This window comes from Macaca mulatta, chromosome 13 (genome assembly GCF_049350105.2).
Source record: "Macaca mulatta isolate MMU2019108-1 chromosome 13, T2T-MMU8v2.0, whole genome shotgun sequence".
Lineage (NCBI taxonomy): Eukaryota > Metazoa > Chordata > Mammalia > Primates > Cercopithecidae > Macaca > Macaca mulatta.
Genome location: NC_133418.1, coordinates 50,449,995 through 50,473,309, shown reverse-complemented (window position 1 = coordinate 50,473,309; position 23,315 = coordinate 50,449,995). Strand labels below are relative to the sequence as shown.

At 43.6% G+C, this 23,315-nt stretch overlaps 1 protein-coding gene across 11 annotated transcripts in view; it reads right to left on the bottom strand.

The window, feature by feature from the left end:
* SLC4A5 (solute carrier family 4 member 5) overlaps positions 1-21,640 on the bottom strand; it is a 144,108-nt gene extending 122,468 nt beyond the window's left edge. For 4 of the 11 annotated variants that reach the window (XR_013402681.1, XR_013402680.1, XM_077959219.1 and 1 more), the window contains exon 1: positions 6,082-6,194. Coding sequence is in view for 1 of the 11 variants with exons in the window: in XM_077959216.1 (XP_077815342.1) it covers positions 13,814-13,888 (75 nt within the window). In the remaining 10 variants the exon portion in view is untranslated. Of the gene's footprint in view, positions 1-6,081; positions 6,256-13,813; positions 13,912-16,199; positions 16,321-21,503 lie in introns of those variants that run through there. The other 7 variants (XM_077959218.1, XM_077959217.1, XM_077959223.1 and 4 more) reach the window with 5 other exon arrangements.
* Positions 21,641-23,315: the final 1,675 nt, after the last annotated feature.

Below are 23,315 nucleotides of genomic sequence, written 5' to 3'. Positions count from 1 at the left end.
TCTTGGCTTCATAATTAGTCGTGCTCCTTTCATTCTCAAAAGGGTCCCAGTTTGAGCAGTAAATTAAGTGGTTACTCTGCTTAAGATCTTTAAATGAGAGTGATCCCATGGGTGGGCTGACTCTGAACTAGGTATTGTGAAACAGAAAGTAAGACTTTCCAGGCAGGTGTGGCTGGAGGCCAGTGGGACCTGACGTGGAGCCTCTGGAGGGCAGAGAACCTCAGGTGGATGGGAAAGGAAGGTAAGGTAAAGGGCAGGTGGGGTGTCAAGAGAGGGTCAGGTGCTGGGTAGTTAAGAGGACAGTGGCGAGATCAGAGTGGAATGTTTGAATTTAATATTTCAGAGATGGAGCAGTTAAGGATAATGGTGCGGCCCAGGTTTTGACCATAGGCACAGGAGGGAGAAATGGAGGCAAATGGAGGCCTGATTGTGTTTGGGGACAGGAATTGGGCACTGGGGAGACACATGGATGGGGTTTGTCTCTACTCTTGTATTCTTTTCAAATGTTGAATCTTGTAACTGTATTAACTATTTTAAAAATCTATAAGTAAAATTAAAATGTAAAGGATTCCAGGCTACCTTGTCCATTGATTATTCTAGGTCAACAGTGGAAGCATTTTATCAAGTTTTTAAAACCCCATTATAAAACAAATGGCCTTTAAACATTTGAAAACATGCTCAACTTCATTCATTTAAAGAAAAAGAATGCAAATCTGAGCCACAATGAAATACCATTTTTCACCTTTCAGATTGGCAGATATCAAGAAAGTTTTCAACAGTGAGAGAGGAGGGCAACGGGCCCTCATACATCTACTTGCAAGTGAGATGCAGATAAGCACAGCCTTGATGGGGCCGGTTTGGCTGTATTTATATAACTTTAAAATGGACATACCTGGCCAGGTGCAGTGGCTCACGCCTGTAATCCCAGAACTCTGGGAGGCTGAGGCAGGTGGATCACTTGAGGCCAGGAGTTCAAGACCAGCCTGGCCAACATGGTGAAACCCCATCTCTACTAAAAAAATACAAAAGTTAGCCAGGTGTGGTGGCTATAGTCCCAGCTACTTGGGAAGCTGAGTCATAAGAACTGCTTGAACCCATTAGGCAGATGTTGTGGTAAGCCCAGATTGCACCACTATACTCCAGCCTAGGTGACAGAGCAAGACTCTATCTCAAAAATAAATAAATAAAAATAAATAAATAAATAAAATGGACATATCTTTTGGTAACAGCAACTCTTTATCTGGAAAGTTATCTTACACTCCCACCTGTGGACAAAAACAGAGATGTGGTTTGGGACAGTTACTCACCTCCCTGTGCTTATGTCACAGTTATAGTGAGAATTAAATATGATACATGGGAAGGATTTTAACAAGGGCCTGGCACATGGTAAGCATTGGCACATGGTAAACAAGGGCCTGGCACAGGAAATGCTGCCTGTTATCGTCAGAGCATTGTTCATGGTGGCAAAACATTGGAAACAACCTGAATGTCCATGAATAAAGGACTGATTTTAAAAAAAGAAAGAAAAACAAGTTTTGTCTCTACTTTGGAAAGCCATGAAACTTTTAAATAGAATGAGGATATTCTTTAAATGGTGCTATTGAATGATTTTTTTGGAAGTATTGTTAGGGGAGGGAGAGCATCAGGAAGAATAGCTAATGTCTGCTGGGCTTAATATCTAGGTGACAGCAAACCACCATGGCACACATTTACCTATGTAACAAACCTGCATATCTGGCATATGTACCCCTGAACTTAAAATAAAAGTTGAATAAAAAAATAAAAAGGTTTTTAAATTTTTTAAAAAGAAATATTGTTAAGTAGGAAACAGGGAAAGTGTAGAAGAGTGCTTATGGCTGTCATTATGCCTGTGTAGAGGGTGCCTATGGGCACGGTATGGTCTCTCCAGGGAAGAGGTCACAGAAACTGGTTACAGTGATGCTTCCTGGAAGGGGAACTTGGAGGTCGGGGCTCAGGGAACTCTATGACTTCTTGTACCTTTTATACTAGTAGTCCACTATGCAGAGGTATTCCCTATTCAAGAACAATTAAATAAATTCCACTTCTGGGTATATACCCGAGAAAACTGAAAGCCAGGATTCAAACAGATAGTTTGAATTATATGCCAATGTGCATATCAGCATTCTTCACAATAGCTAAAAGGTGGAAACAACCTAAGTATTCATCGACAGATGGATAAATAAAATGTGGTATATACATACAATCGTGATTCAGCCTTAAAAAGTAATGAAATTCAGACACATGCTACAACATGAATGAACTTAAGGACATCATGCCAAGTGAAATAAGCCAGACACAAAAGGACAAATACCGTATGAGTCCACTTACAGAAGTATCTAGAATTGTCAGATTTATAGATACAGAAAGTAGATTAATGGCTACCAGTGCCTGGGGCAGTGGGAAATGGGGAGTTAATGTTTAATGGGTACCAAGTTTCAGTCAGTAATGATGAAAAAGTTCTGGAACTGGATGGTGATGATGGTTGTATTATACAACAATGTGAATATAATTAATGCCACTGAATTGTACATTCAAAAATAGTTAAAATGGTCAATCTTATGCTTATTTTGCCATAAAAGGAAATCATGTAAAGAAAATCAGATAAAGAAATAAAAATATTCCTTTATCACTTTGATTGGAGCTATGTTAAATGTAGATTAATCACAAAGAGCTGTGTTGTATGAGCAACAACAAAGAACAGTCCTATCCAAAAAAGGGCTTTTGTTCTCCAAATTCTAGCATTTAGACCTGCTCTGCTTTGCTGGCTGGCTTTTTGGGAGTTCATGTTTCTGAGCAGGGATGAAAGGCTGAACCAGAACCAGGGGAAGAGGGTAGCTTCATCCAAGATGGAGAAGTGGGCAGGAAAGAGATGATGGGTGGGGGCAGAAGCAGAGAAATTCCCATGGGGCCATGAGGATGAGATAAATGGGGCGGGTGTATGAAAGGGATTCTGACAGGGGTGGAGAAAGCTGGCCTTTGAGGGGAATAACAGAGGAGTTACAGCAGGAACCTATAAAACAATCACCATGTTCCACTGGTGAGCTGGAGATCACAAACGTGTAGTTTTCCTATTCCTCTCGCCTCTTCTCTTCCAGGCAACAACCCTGAAGGGGTTGAGGACCCTGGTTAGCTAAATGAGTGAGGAAGAATGGAAACCAGGGACTCCCCATCCAGAGCACCATCCACCATGGGCCTCTGTTCTTTAGCAGCACCAGAAGAGGCTCCACTCCAAGTCAGGATTGAAGTGGTATCATTAGATAGGGCTGGAAATTATAATCATTAAAATGAGACTGAGACCAAGGGTGGCTGGAACAATCTTGTGACTTGCCTAAATTTCATTCAGGGGCAAAGCAAGAGCTAGTCCCACAGAATAAATGTAAAAGAGGCTGGGTGCAGTGACTCACGCCTGTAATCCCAGCATTTTGGGAGGCCAAAGTGGGTGGATCACCTGAGGTCAGGAGTTCAAGACCAGCCTGGTCAATATGGTGAAACCCCATCTCTACTAAAAACACAAAAATTAGCCAGGTATGGTGGTGTGTGCCTATAACCGCAGCTACTCAGGAGGCAGGAGAATCGCTTGAACCCAGGAGGTGGAGGTTGCAGCAAGCCAAATATTGTGCCGCTACACTCCAACCTGGTGACAGAGCGAGACTCCATCTTAAAAAAAAAAAAAAAGAATAAATGTAAAAGAGCAGTAAAAGCAAAAATCAAGCTGCTTTCTGATTTTACCACATAAATCATGTTTGTTCAATGGAACAGTGCACAATATTAGCTTTAATTGTAAATTAATATGCATCTGTTAAATAACCTTCTATCTGACTTTGGATTTTAAGCTTTCTGAGGTCAAGGACCATGTGCTGTTTAACCCCACACTGTTCTCACAGCCTGGCAGGCTGCCTCAAATGTACACAGGGGGCACTGAGATGGCTGCTGACTGAATTGCTGACCAAGAGAGATTCATCAGGCAGCCCATGCCATTTCTGTGCTCACACCGTGCCCAACACAGAGCAAGGAATCATAAGTCCTGGGTGGCTTGAATTGACTCTTCCTGAAAAAGAGTCTGTGATCTAGGAAGTCCAATCTAGGAAGTTGCAGATTGCCTAGACTTAGAGCAAGAGGGACAGAAAGGAAGTAGGCATGGATGGTAATTTTGGTTTTCCATCAGGGCTGCTCTCACTCTGGAGTAAGGACAGGAAGGCTAAGACACAAAAGGGGGACTCAGCCCAACCCAGCTTATGTCCTATGATACCAGAAGGGAGCATTGCAATGACCTATTAAACCTCAAACCAAGCTGAATCCATTTTTGAGTAAGAGACTCTTACAGGGCTCCTGTTCTCAAAACTATATAAAATTGTCCAAATTACGTACTTCTGGGATAATAAATTAGCAGAAGCAGCACACAGCCCACCTCTCAAGATAGGGAAGTAGGCCGGGCACAGGGGCTCACGCCTATAATCCCAGCACTTCGGGAGGCCGAGGCGGGTGGATCACGAGGTCAGGAAATTGAGACCATCCTGGTTAACACGGTGAAACCTCGTCTCTACTAAAAATATAAAAAATTAGCCAGGTGTGTTGGCGGGAGCCTGTAGTCCCAGCTACTAGGGAGGCTGAGGCAGGAGAATGGCGTGAACCTGGGAGGCAGTGCTTGCAGTGAGCCGAGATTGCGCCACTGCACTCCAGCCTGTGTGACAGAGTGAGACTCCGTCTCAAAAAAAAAAAAAAAAAAAGAAAAAGAAATAGGGAAGTAGATCTCAAGTAGCTCAAGAAACAAAGTTTTCTACAGACGAAGGATGAAGGAAGGAAACCCAAGACCAGTTGATTCTGGTTTGGGAAATGATAACATTGGAGAACACACTCTACTATCTGTTTCTTGTGACATCCTTTGTGCTAAAGTTATCTCCTTTGTTGACATGGCCACCATCCCTACTTCTAGTGCACTGGAGGTAAAAGAGATGCATGAGTGTCTCCATTGCTAAGTGTTTGGTTACTCCCTCCTGGGAGATGAACTTGACTGGAGTGGGTGTGGGCAGGCATTCGGTCAAGCAACAAGCCACTCACTGAGTGCCATCAATGGGGTGGGAAAAGATGACTCTCCTTAGACTGGTCCATCCAAAATAAAGGAAGTGGGGAGAGCGTAGCTGGGTGGTCTTCAGGGTACTCCTGGAAACATCCCTCAGCTCATGAGCTCACAGCTGAATTCCAAATCCTGGGATGCCTGCTTGGAAGGAGACTAAAACACCATTTCTCAGGGACAGACGCCCACAAAGCTAAGGGCACTGGGTTTCTAAGTCAGGATTTTATCACGGGCTGGAGGACCCTTTTTTCAGAAAGTCAGCCGATCTCCAGGACTCCTGATACATAAGAACTATGCAGTCTGTCACTTTTAGGGAGAGAGATGGGGACTAGCTCTGGTTCCTCATGCATTCCTTCCCTCTCACTCCCTAAAGACCTCAGGAAACAAATCCTTGGTAATGATGCCTTCTTGGAACCAGAAAGCTTAGTTGAAGTGTGGATTCTTATACAAGTCGAATGTTTTCTGGACTCCTAGAAGACTCAGAGGAGACACCATAAGTAACCCTTATTGAATTGGAAGACGTGTGAAGTACTATCAACCACTGTGACTTCTATGGCTCAAGAACATGGCATTTAAGAGGGGTAGTTAGACCTCTGCACAGGGGTCAACTAGATATAGGTCTCAGTCCCTGACTTTAGAAGTCTGACATTCCACAGATGTGCATACACACGCTCCCCTCACAGAGGAAACTGGAGTAGGGGGACAGAGCAGAACAAAATCGCAACACTACTACAGAACAACCTCGTCATTTCGTTACTTGTCCTTTGCTATGTTGGAATAGTTACAGATTAATTTCAACAATCAGATTACTCCTTATCTTTGCTCTAAGTTTTGTACAGGCCTTTAGCAAAAAGCAATAAAATTCTCACCTGAATCTCGGTGGGCTGGGGAATCTGCCTATACTATTCAGTTGGTTCACTCACATCCCCAAACCAGAACCTACAACCACTCTGTAACTTTATTTATGTAAAATCCACTCTACTCACCCCAGTGCAGTGGCCTGTGGCTCCTGGGCCCTGACTCCAATTCCTTTAGGGTGGACCTTGCAGTTGGAATAATCCACCTCTCGTTTTTTCTACCTCTGCTATTAACATAGCCCCTCCTCTATTGCCTCACCAACTATTTTCAAACCAAAAAGTCTTTGTCTATTCATAGCCACTGTAAAAGTAACATTCATTTTTCTGTTTTTTAATCTAATGTCTGCGTCTTCAGTGGTTCTTATTGGCTAATCTAATCAGTGTGTTCTAGGGAGGTTTATTCCTTGCCTGTTCAGCTTGTCCCAGCACAATAAAGCTAAGGCATTTGTCTGGGGAGAATCAGCTCTTTTAAATCAGACAATCCTCAGGAAAGATGTCAGCACTTTTGCCTCTTTACTCCATGGGCCCGAGATTCAGGAGAACGTTCCACATTCCACTGCCACGCAGCTCTGCAAACCCCAAATCCTGACTCTCTGGAGAAGGATATGGGCAAGGAAAAAAATAAGGCATTTGAACAAACCAAACCCTGCAAGAAAAACTTTGCATACTTAGTGATTTTTCTAGGTTTATCCTGACTTTTGGCCTCTTTTTTTATGAATTCCATTTTTGTTTAAGTGAGAAAGATATGGTGAGAGAGACATAGTGGAAAATGGGAAGTTTGGAGGAAGATGGGAAGGAAGAAGAGAGTCAGTGAGTAGGAAGTGAGAATTGGGAGTGGAGGGAGTGAGGGACGCAGCGCTGAGGGACAGGGAAGAGGAGCATGCCAGGAAGGCGCAGCATCTCTGGACACCTAGCATGGGGCCTGGTGTTTGCACACATTTCCCCTCATTGAACTCTCAACAGTCCAGCAGGGAGAACTCTCTCATCCCCAACCTTACAGGGCTGGAACAGAAGCTCAGAGACTTACAGACAGGAAGAAAAGCAGGAGCTAGAAGCCCCATTTAAAAAGCAACTCTGCCCCTCTTCTTCCACAGTCTCTTCCGTGGCTTCTCTAAGGGTCTTCAGTCTCCTTATTTCAGGGTTGACCTTCTGTTTCAGATAAGAAATTTATCTTCTGGTTGGATGTCCTCACTTTCTTCCTAGATCACGTGGAGTTTTCCCTTAGTGGAAAAGCCTCATTCCTGGATCTAGGGCCTGCTGGTGGCAGACATGTGAAAGAACATGTTTTGGAGGCCATGCCCAAGACAACACATTAACCCAACATTATAGTTTCTGTTAATAATCCATGGAATCAAAGACAGGCAAGACTAGGGAGATCAACACATGCTGGGTCACCAGAGGTTTTCCTGGTTTTAGCACAGAAGATCTGTGACCCAGGAAACTCCTTAGTCCCAGGAAGAGCAGCACAGCCTAGGCCAGAAACAGTTTCGGGCCTTAGGGAATTTCCAGCTGGTTGGGAATTCAACAAATTCAGAAGAGTGTGAGGCTCCGAAAAGAAGCACAAAATGAGGGAAGGGTTCAGTGAAAGAAAAATCACCCTTGTTTGGAGGATTACTTTGTTCCACAAATGTTCATGGCTTATCTACCGGCCCTGTGTGTTAAAGAAAAGCTTCGTGGAGAAAATGGCCTTGGAGATGCAGTGAAGGGGTAGGATAGAGGTAGGATTTAGAACAGCAGAACTACCAAAGGGTATCTGAGGCAGATGGAAGAAGCCACAAAAAATAAAGATGTAAGAGGTGGGAGAACATAGCATAAATATCCTGAGAACTAGAGAGCTATTTCCCTGGCACAGGGCACGTGTGGGGAAATAAAGGTTTGGGCCTGCGAAGATAGGCTGGGTATTCTATGGAGAGGTGTAAACATCAGCAAACATGTCTGAAGTGAAAGGAATGTGGAATGGGACTTAGTACAAGAATGGAATAATTGGCTTCACAGTGGATTGTAGCACAGGTAGAAAGACCAGTTGAGATGTTACTGCCAAGCATTCAAGTGAAACCCTTCGGTTTCTACCTACCAAGGTTTTGTTCAAATCATTTGGACATTTATTTCAGATACTTTAGGTTTGGGATTTTTTTGTTTCTCATTTCACACAGGAATTTGAGGGTGAGCTTCATCTGGTTTGGTGAGGGTATAGGAAGGTATGGGGCAGGGGCTGTCCCTCCAGGATGCACAAAGGGAATAGGTTTGCAAGCTCAGGAATAGGGAAGAGGACCTGCCCTGGCAGCACTGTGCTTTCTTCCTTGTGTCTAGTGTCTACTGGGAGTTGGCTGTTGCACTGCCTGTCTTCCTGTCCAGCCCTAATGCCTGGTTAGCCGTTAACCAAAGTATGTTCCTTACTTCTTTGAGAGCCTTTCTACCTTGCTAGAGAAAGACAGTCATTTGAATGTTCTCTGTGAGCAAAGGAAAAGGCAGGGTGGTGGTGTGAGACCACAGCCTGAAGTCCCCTGATTGCCACCACCTGCTACAATATCCTGCTGCCACTCCCCAGTTCTGCTGTCTCTGAGCCTCAGTGTCCCACGTGAACCAGGCGACTGAAGTGGGGATGGCGGATTTTCTCCCAGAAGGGAAAGTTCTAGGCATCAGGTCCAAATAAGTGTACTGTAAACCCTTCCTTGTATTCCAGCACTGCTTTGGAATGTTTTTTTTTTTTTTTCGCTTTGGATATTTTTCCTTTTTACTTTTTTTTTTCCAGTTCTCTCATGAGGTTGCATACTTTACTTTTTTCATTTAAAAAATGTAATTCCAGGTGGACTTAGGGAGGAAAGAGAAGTAAATGTAACAGTTCACTTTGCCATCTTAAACGAGTTTTTTACTTAAGGTTGATTTAACGTGGTAATTATATTTTTTGTGAATTTCCTAGTCATGTATATGTTTCTATTGATGTGTTTCTTTTTCCTATTTATTATTTTTGAGACAGAGTCTCACTCTATCACCCAGGCTGGAGTGCACTGGCCACGATCTTAGCTCACCTCTGCCTCTTGGGTTCAAGTGATTCTTGTGCCTCAGCCTCTCAAGTAACTGAGATTACAGGCATGCGCCACTACATCAGGCTAATTTTTGTATTTTTAAGAGAGACGGGGTTTTGCCATGTTGGCCAGGCTGGTCTCAAACTTCTGGCCTCAGGTGATCCACCTGCCTCAGGCTCCCAAAGTGCTGGAATTATAGGCATGAGCCACCATGCCCAGCTTCTTTTTCCTATTTATTTGTAAACGTTACTTATCATATGTTATAAATATTTTTCTTTTTCTTTTTTTGTTTTTGTTTTTAGAGAAAGGTTCTTGCTCTGTCACCCAGGCTGGAATGCAGTGGCGCGATCACAGCTCACTAAAATCTCAAACTCCTGGGCTCAAGCAATTCTCCCACTTCAGCCTCCCAATTATAAATATTTTTCTGTTTGTCATTTGTCATCCAATTTTGTTTACAGTCTTTTTTCTTTTCCTTACAGAAAGGTTTAATATGGGGGGTGTGTGTGTGTGTGTGTGTATTTTAATAAAGTCAAATTTATCCATATCATCCTTTAAGGTTTCTAGTTTTGTTGTCAATCTTAGAAAAGTTTTAGCCATCCCCAACTTTATATACAAAATAAATTTTCTTTATGTAGAAAATCTGTATGTTCTAATACTCTACTAGTTATTTTCCGGTATTGCTTTGTATATTTAAATATTCAATCCAACTGGACTTTGTTATATGGTGTAATATGAGGATTTAACTTGTTTTTCCCAAGTGTTAAATCACCATTTGTAAAATTATGTACCCTGTACCTACCATTCTACACCCTCCTTCCCAAAGGGGCAGACTGAAATCCAGCCGAGGGACCCATCGTGCTTGATCACATACTAACGTTTCTTTTTTTTTTTTTTTTTTTTTTTTGAGACGGAGTCTCGCTCTGTCGCCCAGGCTGGAGTGCAGTGGCGCGATCTCGGCTCACTGCAAGCTCTACCTCCCGGGTTCACGCCATTCTCCCGCCTCAGCCTCCAAGTAGCTGGGACTACAGGCGCCCGCCACCACGCCCGGCTAGTTTTTTGTATTTTTAGTAGAGACGGGGTTTCACCATGTTAGCCAGGATGGTCTCGATCTCCTGACCTCGTGATCCACCCGCCTCGGCCTCCCAAAGTGCTGGGATTGCAGGCTTGAGCCACCGCGCCCGGCCCACATACTAATGTTTCTGTGTGCTTGAGTCTGTTCTCAACCAACCAACCTGACAGTAGGTCCCGCACCTAGTTTCCCTTTCTTACCACTCACTCATCCCTCAAACCATCGTGTTCTGATTTCTGCTCTTTACTGGTCCACAAACATTTCTGTGGCAAAGCTCATCATCAAAGTTCTAATTGCCAAGCGGACAATTAGACAGTGGACACTTTTCAGATCTTTGCTTGACAGACTTCTCTATTACATCCGATGTTATTGACGATTCTTTCCTCTTTTTTTTTTTCTTCCTGTTTGTTTTGCTTGGTATATCTTACGACTTGTGGCCCATTCAGTATGTGCATATTTATCTTTGTTAAATAAGGCCACAGTGTTTTCCAGAGTGGCTGTAGCACTTCACACCCCTACCAGCAGTGTGTGAGTGTCTAACTGGATTATTTAAGGATGAGTTGGGAGACCTGGGATGCTCTGGTTTTCTGCCCCCAGGCATGTGCTCAGTGTCCTTTGTACTGTCACCCCACAGATCTCCTCTCTCCTGTGAGCTTGAGTCCTGCTGCTGGCCTAAGCCAACCCCACCACTATCACTACCAACCCCCAATACAAACCAAGAGAGAGCTTTAAAGACTCACCTTCCCAAAACCCTGTTTTTGCATTTTGTTCCCTGTTCCAGAATTGTCAGTAGCTTCCCAATGCAGTCAAATACAGTCTGAACTCTTTCGATTGGCACTAACAGTGTTCTCCTGTCTGGCTTCCTTGTTCCTTGCCAGCCTTATTTCTCTCCCCGCTACACCCTCCTCCCCAAAGGGGCAGACTGGAATCCTGCCAAGGGGACCCATCCTGCTGATGAGGCTGTAAACCAGTACAGCCACTCTGCAAAAACAATGTGGCAATATTTAATAAAGATGAAAATACTCATGAGGAATGACCAAGCAATTTAACTCCTTAGAGAAACTTTTGCATATGTGTGCCAAAGCACATGAACAAGGGAGGGTATTTATATAGCATGGTTTGGAGGTACCTGAACTCGGAAGCAACCCAAATGTCCACTGGTAGTGGAATGGGTACATTCTGGTCTCTTTACCCTCCTTCACTGCCCTTGCCTCCTCACAGAACTTACATGGCAATTTTTCAAATATGTCTTCATTTAAAACAGGAGCCCAACTACCTACTTTCCAAAATAGAGAGCATTTTTTTCCACTGAAAAATGAATTTCCAATATCACTATGTTAATATGTATAAAAACTGGCCAGGTGCAGTGGCTCATGCCTGTAATCCCAGCACTTTGGGAGGCCATGGCAGGTGGATCACAAGGTCAGGCCAACATAGTGAAACCCCGTCTCTACTAAAAAATACAAAAAATTAGCTGGGTGTGGTGGTGTGCGCCTGTAACCCAGCTACTCGGGAGGCTGAGGCAGGAGAATCACGTGAACCTGGGAGGCGGAGGTTGCAGTGAGCCGAGATCGCACCATTGCACTCTCGCCCAGGCAACAGTGCGAGACTGTCTCATTAAAAAAAAAAAAAAAAAGTATAAAAATTTTGTTAAATGGTGTGATATTTTTTAAAATTTAAATATATATTATATCTAGGTTTTCAGTTCTACGTTGTCAAATGCATACAGTCTATCCTTTGCTTTTTACTTTTTACAAAGGAGTACCAAGATGAGTTAAAAGTGATTTATCTCAGATTTTGTTCACTGAGGCTTAGAGTTTACCCCATGAGTTCATAAGGGTTCAGTTCCACCTATTGTTCCTTGCTCAATTGTTTGAGTAGGTCCTGATTACCTGCCAGATGGCCAGTCCTGGGCTGATCTTTTCTACTAAGATCAGAAGGGTCTCTTCTGGCAAGGCAAGCCTGGCTTGTACTCTCTATGGAAACTTGACTAGCCATGGCTGCAGCTAGAGGGCCCAGCCAAGGATCTTTCCAAACCAAGTGCCTTTGGCTGTCAAATATGTAGGTAACTAAAACTCCAATATCTGAGGGAGGACAGTCTGCCCTATCTGAACTCCCGTGTCTTTTAGAAAGGGTCAAATAGTAGTCTAAGCACTGGGAGAGAGTGAACACTTTTCTCCTCGTGTCTCTGTCAAGGGCAGGGATCACTAAACCATTAGTAATTATGTAGTTTTTAAAGTACATTAAATCAGCTAAGTTAACTGTTAAACCATAAGTTCACCATCCTTTTTTTCTTTTTTGCATTCCATCTGTTATGCAAAATCCCCAAATTTTCATTGATATGAAATAAAAATGTAGAAATAACAGGCATGCCATGCCATCAAGAGACCAACCGCTACCTCATCCAATATTTCACCCCTGTCTACCCCAATTGTTTTGATCTCTTTCAATGGGTGACTTCACAGAACTGAGATGCTAGGCCTCACCAAGATGGTGACTTTTATGGCCAGCCTCTCTGGGATGAGTAGGAATTAGCATTTCCCACAATTCCCAGGTGATGCTGATGTTTTAGTCAGGAAATCACTGCTCTAAACCCAACTAACAATTTATAGAAAATAGAGAAGACAGAAGAATGTATTAACACCATGAGGATGCATTTTAAGAAAATTCAGATTCTGAGAAATAGTTCTTTCAACAAATAAATTATAAGGAAAAATCAAGCAAGAAAGAACCTAGACTGCCTGTGAATGGCCACTGCATTCCAGCCTTGGCAACATAGCAAAGCCCTTCTCTGAAAGAAAGAGATGATGATGACAAGGAAGAGGAGGTGGAGATGTTTCTAAGCTCAGGACTGCAAGAGACTGGACTGGAGGCCTCAATTTATGCCCAGCGTCATCTGGAGGGCACAAAGGGCAGAGCCAAGATGGCGGCCAAGGCACAGTACGAGCCTATCCTAGCTGGTGTCAATGTCAACTAGATTCTGTCCCAGGCCTCCAACAATGGCTACAGGCTGGAATGTGGACCAGCCTGATTAGTCTTCAAAAGAGAAGACTGCCTATGTCAACTCAAGTATAAAATATCAGGAGAGCTCTTTGCTCAGGCACCAGTAGAACAATATGCTGACACTGCTGAGACAGTGAAAGATTACAGCTTCTACTTTGTAATGTGGTTCTAGGATGACACTGAGCAGGTATAGTGCTTTCATTGGCATTGGCTTCACAGATGAGGGCAACGCTTTTGACTTTAATTTCTTCCTGAAAAAGCACCTTAAATGGATAAAACAGGTATCTGAGATGGCCATAGGATCTCTTGAAATGGACACTCATCCCAAGTTGGATCTGGGCTTTAAGGAAAGACAGACCATCAAGCTGAGTAATGGGAACATTACAACCAAGGAATGATGTGCTTCAGCCAGGTGCAGCAGCATGCACCTGTAGTCCCCGCTGAGGGCTGAGGCAGGAGGACCACTTGAGTCCAGGAGTTGGGGACTGTAGTGTGTTATGACTATGCCTGTGAATGGCCACTGTACTCCAGCCTTGGCAACATAGCGAAGCTCTTCTCTAAAAGACAGAAAGAGATGATGGAGATGATGATGATGATGATGAGGAGGAGGAGGAGGAGGAGGAGCAGGAGGAGGAGGAGGAGGAGGAGGAGAGGTTTCTAAGCTCAGGACTGCAAGAGACAGGACTGGAGGTCTCAATTTACTCCCAACCCCATCTGGAGGCAAGTTACTCTTCCCCTCCATCCTCCAAGGATGTTGCCTCACCAGCTGTTCCAATTCTAACCACGGAGGGAGTGACGCAGATATCCTTTTAGGCTGTGATTCTTCTGCTTCTGTCATGACACCAGCACCAGCTGCAGTCTCTGTGAGCAATGACGTGGAGAGACTTTATAACCATTCTGTCCCAAACCTGGCATCAGAGCCAACTGACTCCTGATCTGAATAGTACTGGCAAGACATCAAGGACAGACTTGAAGAACAAAAATGACCTTGAGAAAATGGGGCAGAAAATCACTTCTCTGAGGAAGAAAATGAAGAAGGAGCAGAAGGCGGATCTTATAAAAGAAAGACTGTTTCCTAAAGAATTATGATGTTTGATGTATGGGCTTGGGTATTATCAGAATCCTTACACTGAGCCAATGGATATTCCTAAAAATCTTGTTATAGAGTTCATCAATGTAATTATGAACTTCCAACACCAATTGGACAATCAGATCAAGTACAAGTTGATGATACTGTCTTCTTAATTTGAAAGGACCCAAGAAAGTTTGCTAGGGTTAAAAGACTTGGTTACTATGGATGAATAATTGAAATAAGCTAGAAAAGCATCTGACAAAGCCAACTACAGATTTTGACACCTTTTGTACTTTCTGAAGCTCCATTATTTTCTGGGACAACCATATATAGTAACTAAATATTTCTATAGTAAGGTCCCGATATCTAACCATGTAAATGAAAGATGAAGAAACAAAGTTTTCATATTTTCAATTTTAGAATGTTGAGACTTTAACGCCTGCATTTATATTATCATACTTGAATTATTCAGTTTTAATGACCACGTGTAAAGGACCTTGCAAACTGTGCAGTTCCTTCTGACTTTTGACTACCTAAATGATGAAACAACACAATATTTGTGTCGAGTCTTTGTGCCACTGTAAGCTACACTACAGCTGTTTAATATATGCAGTCCAAATGGTACCTCTGACTCACCATAGCTGAGACACAGCTGTGTCATGTAGTCTCTAGTTTCTAGACAATATCAGACAAATTATTAAAGATTGTGAGCTGTTTTATGTTTCTCTTAAGTAGATACAGGAAAAGTCTATTTTAATAATGTTTGTATTAAAAGGTAATTTAATATTCTTTTCTTCCCATAGCAAGTGATTTTTTTGTAGAAACTAAGTTTCATGTGAAGGTTTCAGTGTTGGAAGGCTTTTTATTTTTATTTTTTGAAACAAAGTCTCATTCTGTCACCCAAGCTGGAGTGCACTGGGGGGATCTCAGCTCACTGCAACCTCCACTGCCTGGGCTCAAGCAATTCTCCCGCCTCAGCCTCTCAAGTAGCTGGGACTACAGGCGCATCCCAGCACACCCAGGTAATTTTCGTATTTTTTTTTTTGTAGAGATGGGGTTTCATCATGTTGCCCAGGTTGGTTTTGTCTCAAACTCCTTGACTCAAGTGAGTTGCTTGCCTTGGTCTCCCAAAGTGCTGGGATTACAGGCGTGAGCCATTGTGCCCAGCCTTTGGAAGGCTTTTTAAATTTAAAAGCTTTGAGGTTTATCCATACTATTTGTCAAGTTTTTGGAGAATTTATTTTCACAGATCAGATTAAAGCTTCTAAAAATAAATGCTTTTAGTTGGAATGGTGTTGCTTTAAAAGTTGGTGACAGAACAAGCATTTGGTATTAAACAAGTATTGTTTAACATATTTGTTAGTACTATTCATTATGAAAATGCATCCTTGTCTAAAACCATACGTGGCTATGGAAACCACTTTTGTAGTTCAGAATATATAGATTTTGTGTGCATTCAGCTATGTTACATGAAATCATCCCCACACTTAGCTTATAAGGATTGAACTTGCATTTAAAGGGATCAATGAATGTTACTGTTTGTGAAATGGAAAGTTTTATGTGCCACTTATAAACATTATCAATAAATCAGTACTTGGGAAAATTCTACTTTCTTAACCTATTGATACCAGGAATAATGTATGAAAAATTAAACAGAAATAAAATGACCTCGGGAGCAGGAATCTTTAGGAGGCTAGAGACCCCTTCCCTTCCCAGAACTACAATTATTAAACAACCTTTTTCTTAGCTTCCCCATTATATTCAAGCTGTTTTATGTCATTCCCCTTTGCAGTCACTTGCTGCGCAGCCAAGAGTGTATGCCATCTCCTACTCACGAACAAGCCAGGAACTAATGGGTCTTACCATACCTGCGGCTGACTATGGGGAAAAGACTCCTAATATTGTAAAATTTTTCTTCACCTTTTAAATTCCGTAACTTATTTCAGTCATCTCATGGTTCTCATGTACCCTTTGTGAAGTCCTATTTAGCAATTTCAGGGGACAAAAAAACAAAACAAAAAAACCCTTGCTACTTCCCACTCCACTAAGCCAATTCTCTGAAAATGGATAGACTTACCTCCAGTGTTTATAGATCCCAAATTTTGATGGGTATGGAGAAAGATCTCTTATATACCCTTCTTCACCACATCCAGTGCTGAGTGCAGCTCCATCGCCCTCGTGTGTTTACATGTCTCTTCCTATGATACAAAGGTTGTGTTGGTAGCACCTCCATTTTTTGGTCAAAAAGTGCAACATCTTCAGCCAGTGGGTGTGGTTTAGACGATGGGAGTTCAAGGGGATGTTCTAAGTTATATTCTAGAAGTGTTTATTTTCTCCATCCAGCTGCTGCAACTGATGGAAGGCTTTGCTTTGTATTTGCCCCATTATTTAATCTAAAATTAAAAAGTTTAGAATTTAACCTGATTTGTGGAGCACAGAGGTTGCAAGCACTTAACTCTCACTCAGTACCGATGTTGCCTTGCTACCTGGGTATCTGTCTGGCCCCCTTTCATAGACAGTTTTTTTCAATCCATTAGCACCTCAGTAAAAATCTGCTACATCTTTCATCATTTGTAATGATGGAGAGTCACAGCTTCAGCCATTTGACAGGTTTCTCAAGGTGAAGGCTTTGATATCCATCACCTAGAGCAGTGGTCTCCAACCTTTTTGGCACCAGGGACCGATCATGGAAGACAATTTTTCCATGGAATGGGGAGGAGGGGGAGGATGGTTTTGAGATGAAACTGTTCTACCTCAGACCACCAGGTATTAGTCAGATCCTCATAAGGAGCCCACAAGATCCCTTGCATGTGCAGTTCACAATAGGGTTCACACTCCTATGAGAATCTAATGCCGCTGCTGATCTGACAGGAGGCAGAGCTCAGGCAGTAATGCTCCCTTGCCCGTTGTTCACCTCCTGCTGTGCAGCCAGGTTCCTAACAGGCCATGGACCCAGTACCAGTCCACAGCCCGGGGACTGGGGACCCCTGACCTGGAGTACCTCAAAGCAAGTGACCCTCTCACTACTTTCCCTCTGCCCTTTTTCTTATACACTGCTTGAAGAGAGCTCCCTTTTCTAGGTCAATGGGCATTACCTATTTGGTAATTGATAAGGGCAATTTGAGGAAGAAATAAGATACAACTTCTCTCCTTAGCACCCTGTTTGGATGCTTACACTCTGAATGAAGGAAATAGTTTTTTTTTTGTTGCTGTTTTTGTTTGTTTGTTTGTTTTTGAGATGGAGTCTTGCTCTGCAACCCAGGCTGGAGTGCAGTGGTACGATCTCGGCTCACTGCAACCTCCACCCTCTGGGTTCAAGTGATTCTCCTGCCTCAGCCTCCTGAGTAACTGGGACTACAGGTGTGCACTACCGTGCCTGGCTAATTTTTGTATTTTTAGTAGAGACGGGGTTTCACCATGTTGGTCAGGCTGGTCTTAAACTCCTGGCCTTGTGATCCACCCACCTCGGCCTTCCAAAGGGTTGAGATGACAGGCATGAGCCACCACACCCGGCCAGGAAATTCTATTTCGTTTCAAAATATATTCTCTCTCCTTGACTTATATCTTTTCATGTTTTCCTAATTTTGAGTCCATTTTTTTTTCCCATTGCACTCCCATTCTAGACAGCTCTATTCTCGCACAGCCATGGCAGGACATCTTTAAACTTAAACAGAAAATACTAAAAGGAAAATCTCTATAATCCCAGTGACTAAGTACTGGGAGCCTATGTTCTCAATCTTCCTCCATATTGTGTTATTTGTATTATCAAGGTGATAATGTTATGTATTTGAATTGCTGACACATTGAAAATGAAGCTTAAGAAGAATGTATATAAAGCAAACACTGTATTAGTACAATAATGAGAAAATAAGGGGAAGCAGACTCAAAAGACATCTATTTGTAGTATATTGTCTTTGTCTTAAATCTCATCCAAATAAACATACTGTAAAACAAAACAAAATGTTTATAAGACAACCAAGATAACTTGAATGCTGGATAGTTGATGAATTAACTTTTCAGGTGTGATAACGGTATTGTAGTTTTCTTTTTTGAAGAGCTATATCTTTTAGGGATACTAAAATACTTTTTGATGAAATAATAAGGTGATGTCTGAGATTTGCTTCAAAACATTCTGGGAGTAGATGGGAAAGGGGATATGGACGAAACAAGATGAACCATGAAATGAACATATATTGTACATCTAAGTCATTACACTCTCCTCTCATTTGTATGTTAAAATTTTCCATAATAAAAAGTAACAAAACACAGGGTGAGAGACATCTATTTACTCTGGCACCCATTATTTGAGCAAGAAGAGTCCAATTCCCACATCCAAACTCCCCAGCCTTTGGAAAAGGAATGTAGGCCAAACGCCCCAGGCTGCCCCTCTGAGGACCTCTGTCCCTGGGAGTAGCAATACCTGTTTTGGGTGGCACAGATAATAGAGATGGAGGGAGGCTAGGTGAATGGTCATGCTACCCATACACATAGAAGAGCTGGCTACATGAAACAATAACCACAGAGAAGCAGGAGGGACCACTCACCCTCAGACTTAAGTGTTTTCCGGGTGCCCTGGGCCTACTTGACAGGGGCCAAGGTCACCTGTGCTGTAAAACTTCCACAGTACCGAGGCTATAGAGCATACCTGTTCCTAATTTTTGCCTCATGGCTGTGTAGGGTAGACTCAGCTCTGGGGCCTTGTACATTCCCTAGGATTACCCAGCAGCAGATGTGGGTCTTTGCATTGCCCCACTCCTGCTCCCCACTGAGGTAGAGCACTGAAAATGTGAACTAAGCAGGTGAATTCAAATTGTGGGAGTGGAGTGAGGGAGGTGCCACCATGTTTAGATTCTCTCTCTCAGCCTTGGCCTGCTAAAACGAGGAGGAAACAGTGCCTGGATGATAGAAAATAAGACAGTAGCCACCCACAGAAACAAGCTGAAAGCTGGGGCACAAAGGGCTACCTATCCTTCTTTTCCTTTTTTTTTTTTTGAGGCAGAGTCTCACTCAGTTGCCAGACTGGAGCGCAGTGGCGCGATCTCGGCTCACTGCAACCTCCGCCTCCTGGGGTTCAAGTGATTCTCCTGCCTCAGCCTCCCAAGTAGCTGGGACTATAGGCCACAACGCCCAGCTAATTTTTGTATTTTTAGTAGAGACGCAGTTTCACCATGTTGGCCAGGATGGTCTTGATCTCTTGACCTCGTGATCCGCCCACCTCGGCCTCCCAAAGTGCTGGGATTACAGGCGTGAGCCACCGCACCTGGCCATGGCTACCTATCCTTTGGGGCTCAAAAGATGGTTATGTGTGTCACAAGTGTACGTCTTGGGAATGTGACTGCCTCTATTTTGTTTCCTTTTCATTTGTTTAGTATCGGCCTCTCCCAGGTATCCTTTTTCAAGCATCTGTATCAAGCATGTTATGTCATTTAATTTTCTCCCTGAAGATTACCTAAGATTATCACCTGAGGAAGGTGCTATTGGCCTATTACAAATAGAGAAACTGAAGTTGAAAGGTTAAGCACCTTCCCCACATTCAGACAGCTCAATAGTGGAAGAGATGGAATATAAGCCCTATTCTTATTTCACAAAGCTGCCTCCATGCTGGGGCAGGTAACGTTAATCCTAGGAAACTTCCCAAAACCCACCAAAAGAGAGAAGCTCCCAGGGAACAGAGTTGAGAATGTTTATATCCTGTCCCTGCCAACTGCCAGCCAGTCTGCTTGGTTCTGTCACACTGGCATTTCTGGCTTTGGATGAATCAAAGGTGGCTGTTACTATGCTATGCTCCATCCTTGGTACACAGAGCACCTCGCCAGGCCTCTCTGCTACCATCACATCCGAGTTTCCAGAAATCATTCCCTGGTCATCTGCCTGGCTATCCATTCTCCACAATCCCCATGAATGGATGCCACCCAGGGCACACAGTAAGCGTGAGCTGCTGTCTCCCCTTTCTAGCCACCACAACCTAGTTTGTTTCCTCTATTCCATGGAGACTGCTCTGGCCAGCTCATCAGGCATCTCTGAATCACAATGGCCACTTCTCAGAACTTGACTGCCCTCTGAGTTTCTCAATCTCTCTCCTCCCTTGGCTCTGTGACAATGCTTTCTACCGGGGCCCTCTGCTTGCAGTGGATGCCCCTTCAGGCTGCAGGCTCTTTAACTCTCAGGGCTTCCCAGGGCTCTATCTTCCCTTCCCTCTGTATACTCTCTTGAGGTAACTTGCTGCTTCAGATTCTCTCAGCCTCACCTGACTCCCAGGTCTCCAGCTGCTTGCTGTGTGCTGACCAACTCCCACAGGCCGGTGACCACATTCTGTTCCCCTTGCCATTGCAGGACTTAGATTAAATGCCATGCCACAAGGCATGGGATCTGGCTTTCCCAGTGGCCAAGAAATATCATCCCAGCAAGAAAGTGGGGAGCTAACACTGGCTCCATGGCAAACTTTGGGCAGTAAAGCATGGGCAGGAAGCAGAGCAGGTGAATTTCCCCTCCATCCCTCCATCAATCCAAATACAATGTTCCAGCCAGTCATGGTGTTTCTGTGTAGCCTATCCAGAGACATCCAACATGGGAAAGTGACCAGCTGTCTTTGTGAGGCAGGAGCCAACTCACTAACACTAACCTTTGGTTTTCTTTTCCTCCTTTCCCTCACTCTCACTGCTCTGAGACTTCACCCTCCAATAAAGTGCTAACACTAGCTTTGCCTAAGATTCGGTTTTCTAAGTAATTTGAATACAGACAGTAACCTCACCCAAACCATGCCTTTGACCACCATTGACACGTTCCCGACTCACTCCCCAGACTTTATCTTCAATCTGGACATTTCTGCTGAGCTCCAGACCCAGCAGGTTCCAACTGCCAAATGGACATCTCTGCTTGTACATTCTCAGAGGCACCTCAAACTCACGTCCAAAATAAAACTCATCTTCTGGCCGGGCACAGTGGCTCATGCCTATAATCCCAGCACTTTGGGAGGCCGAGGTGGGTGGATCCCTTGAGGTGAGGAGTTCGAGACCAGCCTGGCCAACATGGTGAAACCCTCTCTCTACTAAAAATACAAACATTAGCTGGGCATGGTGGCAGATGTCTATAATCCCAACTACTCAGGAGACTGAGGCAGAAGAATCCCTTGAACCCGGGAGGTGGAGATTGCAGTGAGCCAAGATCGTGCCACTGCACTCCAGCCTGGGCAACAGAGTAAGACTCTGTCCCCAAAACAAAACAAAACAAAACAAAAACAAAACACCTCATCTTCCTCCTCCTCAAATACGTGCCCTTTACTTGTATTTGGTAGGATGCAGAGATGGAAGACACCCTAAAGGAACTCCTGTCTAAAGCGGGAGAGGAGTTAACTACACTTAAAATAGAAACAGATGCTTACTGGCATAAAGTAGCGTAGTAGGAGCACGTACTGGAGAAGAGAAGCAAGCCTACTGTGTGCCAGCACAGTGCTTGATGCTTGCACGCACTATCTCATTTCACCTTCATAACAACCCTGTAAGATATAATTTTTCCATTCTGCAGGTAAGAAAACAGATCAGAGATTAGAAACCTTGCCAAAGTCACAAAGCAACTAAATCCAAGCACTTCTGAAAAAAAGGTCTATTATCTTTTGCTGCCTCCAGAAGAGCAGCACCTAACAGGTCACAGGGATTGGAGATTTACTGAGGTGGCAATGCCAGAGCTATCTTAATAAATTGACAGGATGTCAGCTGAGGAATGGGGACGGGGCGGGGCAGGAAGGTACAGTGGAGGGAAGGAGGTAGATGGCATTCTGGGTGGTGGGAAGAGGCCTGAGAGAGCACAGGGTGGCAAGGAAACTGCAGGAGTTCACTAAAGCTGAACCACCTGGCATGGGGGGAGAGGCTGGAGAGGTGGACAGGACCCAAATCATTGATGGTCTCATGGCCCATTCTAGTGAATTTAAATTTTAAAATCTAGACACATAGAGGAACCATTTCAGATCTTATGTAAATTTTAAATCTAGTTGAAGAAATCATTTCAGGATTTAAACTGGGTAGTGACATTTAAACTGGCCCAGTATGCATTTTGGAAAGGTCCCTCATATCAATGTGTAGAACTGGTTGAAGAGAGGCAATGGAGGTAGGGTAACCAGTTTAAAAACTGCTGAAGTGCCCAGAGCAAGAAGTTATTTATAGACAAAGCTCGTGGATGTAAAAAAGTGGACAAATTTGAGAGATAGTAATGACGGACAAACTGAACAGGACTGGATAACTAAATTAGCTAAGGAGATCAAAGAAGGAGTCAAGGATATCCAGGTTTGTGGCTTGTCACATGTAGGACACAGAAGAGATGATTTCAGTTTTGGACACGCTGACTCTTAAGATACCTGTGGGGCACTCACAAGGAGACAGCCAACAAATAATTGGGTGAATGAATTCGGCATTCAAGAGAGCAGTAGTTTAAGTAGTGAGAAACCGCCACCAAGGGAAAAGGATGGAACAAAAAGCCCTGTTCTCCTTTCAAAGTGCCACCAGAAGTTGCTTGGCCTCAGTGTCTTAACCACACCAATCAGAAGGTAGGTCAGCAGCTTGGGTAGAATCCAATCCCAAGGAAAGGACAGTGTGGTCTGTGATTTCCTTAGCTCTAGCAGAGCCCAATTTGGAGACGTGAGGTGAAGACTCTCTGGTTCAAGACACAATAACCCTTCTCAACCAGTTCTGTGAGAATTAATCTCTTATTATGTAATGCAATATATCCTATACATCTAGAATGATACTGGTTGTGTACCATCATTGAGAGTATTGAGGAAAGGTGATCAAATCACTTTCTCTCAGAATCCCAGGTGAGAAGAGCCAAGGTACAGAGCAGGCATTCAAATACCATAACCCGCTGACCTCCCAGACAGTATACTCATTGAGAATACAGCCCCTGGACGCCCACCTTGGAGCAACCGCCCTCCTGTTTGCCCTTCCCTTCAAGACAGAAAGCACACAAGCAAAGGATCTGGCCTAATTCAGGCCTGGCTCTCTGCAGGGCCAAGGGTCTCTTTCTGCATCTAGATCAGAGCCTTTTGGGAGTCTGGACTGGACTTCTCTCCCCAAGTGGGGAAAAAAGAGAGTATAAAGGAGCTAGCCAACTAATCTAAACTGGAGCTAATATCTACAATGCTGTGGTGCTGTTTACCAGCCTAATGAGTCCCAACTCTGGAAGTGTTTTCAGCAGGTCTGAG